Genomic DNA, 5,073 nt, shown 5'->3' with positions numbered 1-5,073 from the left:
TTTTTTTTTTTTTTTTTTTTTTTTTTTTGAGTTCTCTAACGTTGTTGACTGTAATATGTAACATGTTTGTATATATATTAGTTTATGTCGGTAATCGAGATCAATGTTGTAGGGATGTTCAAAAAATTCAATCCATTCATCGAATATAATTTACGTCAAATTATGAACTTATTTAAATTGGGTTGAGTTCAAATTAAATAAAACTGGATCATTTATTTAATTTCATAATTATTTTTATTATAATGTAAAATACCGAACCAATCTAACCCAAAAATTTATGGTTGAGTTGAGTTCATTATTTGAGAAGGGTTGTTTGAGTTGAAACAATTTATACCGACTAATTGAGTTTGGTTTAAAAATGTCTAAACCCGACCCAACCCAAATCATCAGACACCCTAGAAAGTTATTTAATTTTTAGGATTTTGGAAAGAGTTTGTGTTATCATCCAAAATATCACTGTTCTATAACAATAAAGACGCGCTGAATTGTATCGAGAACTCCTAATCTCTCTTAGTTCGATCTTCTCTTTTCGAAACCGCTACGAGACTCGTACTTTAATTGTTTTTAATAATTACTCTCGAAATTCCGAGGATAATAAACCCTAACTCTCAATACATCGATCGGTCTCGGTTTCCCATAACCAAGAAGAAATCTTGTGAAGCTCCCAATCAAAGTTGAGCCATTGATCCATTTCCAAAGCTGAGTTGATGGAGGAAGAAGAAGACCTCTCCCCATTTTGAACATCATCTTCAAATGCCATTTTCTCATTGCTTTTATTCCATTCAAGATCATTATTGAGTCTCTCTATTTCACCATCTAGCCAATCATATGGTCCCCAGTCCTCTCCTTCTTTGCTATGTTTTGAGCTCAACCCTTCTTCTTTTTCCTCTTTCTCTATATGGGGAGGGATTGTCTTCCCTTCGATTGCGTTCGTTTGTTGTCGACTTGCTCGATCGGTCGTGTTTTTCCTTCGTTTGGGTGCGGGACTGATGTCGAGGATGCCCGTTATAGGTGAAGTAGACTTGGCAGATGGTCGTGTTACTGTGTAGATTCTTCGACTAAGATGAGAGTTCCAGTAGTTTTTTATTTCATTGTCTGTTCGGCCCGGCATATGTGATGCTATTAAAGACCACCTGAAAAAGTAAATAAGAGAAAAACCGAGTTGGATTTGATTGATATGATATACTAAGGTCCACCACTTTGACAACTAAGTTGGGCACAGTTATTTATTTAGGGAGACACGGTCGAGGAAAATAATTATAAGACTAATGGCGGTGGTGGTAATAACAATAACGTCACAACTAATTGTTTAATCGATTCGATATCTGTTTATATAAAGAAGAAATCATGTAATTAAGAGCGTTCTTATGGGTATAGTTGGTATTTCGAATTTGGAACTGTAACTAGCGTGAAGAAATTAACGATACTTCTTTATCTTTTAAGTTGTTCTATCGGATCAATGGTTCAAGATCTTTAGTATTTACCCGAACCCAATGAAAAAAAATGAAATCACTCATTATAAACTTGTTGAAAATAATTCTGATCTAATCTAACCAATAATTTTTTTTATTAGTGCCAATATAAGCATAGCTCAACTATTGTTATTTTTATTAACAATTAAAAAAATTACCTGTTGCCAAAAGCGTTATGCATCTTTACAATCATTTGTTCTTCATCTGCCGTGATGTTCCCTCTCTTCAAGTCTCGCCTCAAGTAGTTAATCCATCTTAGTCTACAACTCTTTCCGCACCTTAACAATCCTTTACAATAGTACCATAAATGTCTCAAGAACATGTCCAAAAAAAACCAACAAACAAAACATTTAAGGTTTGACTTTTAAATAATTCCTCTATTGTCTTTTTCCCGTTTTTTTCATTTTTGGATGCGAGACATGTTAGGAATTTGAATAGTTAAAAAAGTAGCTCGATTAACAAACAAAGAAAAACACGAATCAGGATCAGCAGGGTCATGTCTCTCAATCAAAACGTTTGAGATTCAAACCTCACCGTCCTAGAATTTCTTTTCGAACACAAATCTTTGGTTGAAAATATACTCGAGGGAACCGATTCAAAACCGGGTTTGTTTATCATTTGACAAAACTCGAACAATTGGTAGGGAAGAGAAGTGAAAAATGACCTGCATTCTTGGGTAAGGATCTCCAAGAACCTTCACCATTGGCTTGAATATAGTTGGTTAAGAGCTCATCTTCTTCAGCTGACCACCTTCCCCTTTTGAGGCCTACTTTTTCACAACAAGGAGCTCTCACCATAGCTATGATGAAAAAGAGGGATCAGAGCAACAATGGCGGCGACAAGAACAACTGTTTGGTTAGCTAAGACAGTGTTTGAATAATTGTAGAGAGACAAGACAGACAGAGAGGAGCGGAGCTTAACTTGGGGAGCTGGTCCCTAAGTTATAGGATTTCCTAAATTGTGGGAGTAAAAAAGAAGAAGAAACTGAACGGTGGGATACCCTTATTTATTGTCACTAACTGTGAGAGGGAGAGTTAGTGTGGTAACTTTGTAGACGACCCCCTCGACTTAATTGCCACAACGGTGGAGCGTTCGGTCGATCTCTAATCCTGCAATTGTTGAATTAAAAAAAAAAATGAAAGTTGGCCCGTAGGGAGGCCTTCTTCACTTCGGAAGGTTTTAAATGTAGGTTTGACTTCAAAGGTTTGAATACCTATTCTCAAAATTGAACGAAAAGAATAGATATGGATTTTAGGAGCGTTTGTGGGTTGAGATAGACCACTTGGAATGTAACCTTCCAATACTTTCGAGTTACACGTTGATATACCCTGCAACTTTTAGCTACTTGACTCAGTTGAAAGTTCTTGTGTCGTTACTGATGCATGTGTGCATATCTATAGAACTGCTATCATTATAAAGCAAATATTTTTTTTTTACTTTAGAGGAAGTCGTCATCTTCCCTCACGAGCGAGATAATGATAGCTTTCGACCTAGAGCCCTTTGACAAACCTACTTTATTAGGACAATCATTTTTCACGTGTCGAAAAACTCTTCCTCCGACCCTAACTTAGAAGAAATGGTCTCAACTTTTGTATCACTCACAAACTATAATTAGAATATCAGCTTACACAATACTTCCAATTGAGATGATTTGAAACGTCATAATGTTGATCTTCAAACTCACTCAAATGGCTACTACAAATACTTTTGTTCCTATCTTCGCAATGTCATATGAATAATCACTCAATATCGATCTTCTACGAGTCTTGCTTGTTATGTCTCAATAAAAATCCTTCATCGTTTTGCGAGTGTGCTTGAATGAGCTTGATTCAGTCAAACCATCTCTATGGATAAGAAACGTCGTAGTTTGATAGAAGATTTTACAAAGTTTTGCAGCCTTCTTTTCATTTCCTACCGCTCGGGTCGAGCTCATCACATCGAAGCAAACTTGGCTGAGAAGCAAACTGATCGACTCGTGATGTCGAGGCGTTTTGCTGTCACGTCAAGACATTATGATCGAGTGAAATAACCCAACCACTCGCTCGAGCGCCAACTAAATTCACCCCCATTATGGAGAATAGCTATCCCTGAAAAAATGGATGTTAAAAAGAGAACTCATAAAGTTTCTCACTGACTCTCCAACCTAAACAACGGTGAAAGAATTCAATTTGGCAAGCAAGTATATTAAATATAAACCCACTTGCAGAAAGGTAGAATCAAAGGGATCAATGCAGTGGTCCAGATTTAGCAAACAGACAAGTATTCCCTCAAAAGCGAAGGAATATCAGTCGCTAGACATCAATACACTGAAACGTTGTTTTGTCAGCAACAACAAGTTGATGATAGCTGACCCTTATCCTTTTTGGGCTTTCTCTTTCGAGCTTTCCCCTCAAGGTTTTCAAAACACGTCTACTAGAAAGAGGTTTCCACACCCTTATAAAGAATGTTTCGTTCTCCTACTCAACCGATATGAGATCTCACAATCCACCCCCTTCAAGGTCCAGCGTCCTCGCTGGCACTTGTTCCCTTCTCACATCAATGTGGGACCCCCCCAATTCACCCCCCTATAGAGTCCAGCGTCCTTGCTAGCACACTACTTCGTGTCCACACCCCTTTGGAGCTTAGCCTCCTCGCTAACACATTGCCCGGTGTCTGACTCTGATACTATTTGTAACAACCCAAGCCAACCGTTTGCAGATATTGTCCTCTTCGGGTTTTCTCCTCAAAGTTTTTAAAACGTGTCTACTAGGGAGAGGTTTTTACACCCATATAAAGAATGTTTCATTCTTCTCCTCAATTGACGTTGGATCTCACATGCAGCCTCGCGGAAGAGTGGTCAGGCCAACACTAGGGCAACAAAAATTAAATGAAATGCAAAGGTACAGAAAGGAGGCCAGATATTGATAGAAAAAGTGCGTGACAACTATAAAAAGGTAGTGAAGTATGGAACCAGATCGATTCATTAAAGCAGGGCAAGAATTCTCATCATCTGAAGAAGACCTCTAGTTTCTTTCCAACCAAATACTTCACAGAAGAGCAAAGAGACCACTTTTCAAGAGAGGATGGACAAATTATGTCTGTCGTGTCACAACGTCGAACCTCAATAGAAAAGGAACATCAACCTTGATAATAAATGATTCAAATCTCCCCACGCCTTCTTATAAAGAACACACCATTGCAAGTGAAGTAAAAGAGCCGAGGCCCCCTGAGTGAAATCAAAGGTATCATTCAAAGGGCAACAAGGCATTAAAAGACATAGCTTTTTCTAAAGTTGGACTTCCTATAGCTTACAGGAGGAATGAAACAAGAAAAGTAAAACCCTTTAAGACTGATTCTGCTACCATCATTATAGAGAAACCAAGTGTACAGAGGAAACGCTGAGCGAACGATTTATGCAGGTTCGCCGTAGTTATTAGACCCCTCATTGAAATCGAAACCAATGGGGTTAACCTCATATCTACTAATTGTGAATCTGTGATCCAATACCACAATGATTGTGGTTTCAGAGGGGGGAAAACACCACCATAACCACTTAGAGGACCTTGACCCCCCCCCCCCCCCCCCCCCCCCCCCCCCCCCCCCCCCCCCCCCCCCCCCCCCC

The 5,073-nt window shown here is 38.7% G+C and overlaps 1 protein-coding gene and 1 long non-coding RNA gene across 3 annotated transcripts in view; both read right to left on the bottom strand.

The window, feature by feature from the left end:
* Positions 1 to 484: 484 nt before the first annotated feature.
* Positions 485 to 2,479, bottom strand: LOC111441783 (transcription factor MYB111-like). Its single transcript, XM_023078890.1, has 3 exons — positions 2,137 to 2,479; positions 1,631 to 1,760; positions 485 to 1,133 (listed from the first exon to the last, which is right to left on the bottom strand). Exons 1-3 carry the CDS (start codon positions 2,267 to 2,269, stop codon positions 602 to 604), a joined length of 795 nt encoding a protein of 264 aa, XP_022934658.1. The 5' UTR covers positions 2,270 to 2,479; the 3' UTR covers positions 485 to 601.
* Positions 2,480 to 3,300: 821 nt separating this feature from the next.
* The window catches only part of LOC111441790, a 3,014-nt gene continuing 1,241 nt past the window's right edge, over positions 3,301 to 5,073 (bottom strand). For both annotated transcript variants that reach the window (XR_002710227.1, XR_002710228.1), the window contains one exon: positions 3,301 to 3,559. This is a non-coding gene — a long non-coding RNA (uncharacterized LOC111441790). The remainder of the gene's footprint in view (positions 3,560 to 5,073) is intronic.

The sequence above is a fragment of the Cucurbita moschata genome, unplaced genomic scaffold, assembly GCF_002738365.1.
Source record: "Cucurbita moschata cultivar Rifu unplaced genomic scaffold, Cmos_1.0 Cmo_Scf00001, whole genome shotgun sequence".
NCBI lineage: Eukaryota > Viridiplantae > Streptophyta > Magnoliopsida > Cucurbitales > Cucurbitaceae > Cucurbita > Cucurbita moschata.
The sequence above is the reverse complement of the archived record's forward strand: the minus strand, read 5'-3'. Positions and strand labels throughout refer to the sequence as shown.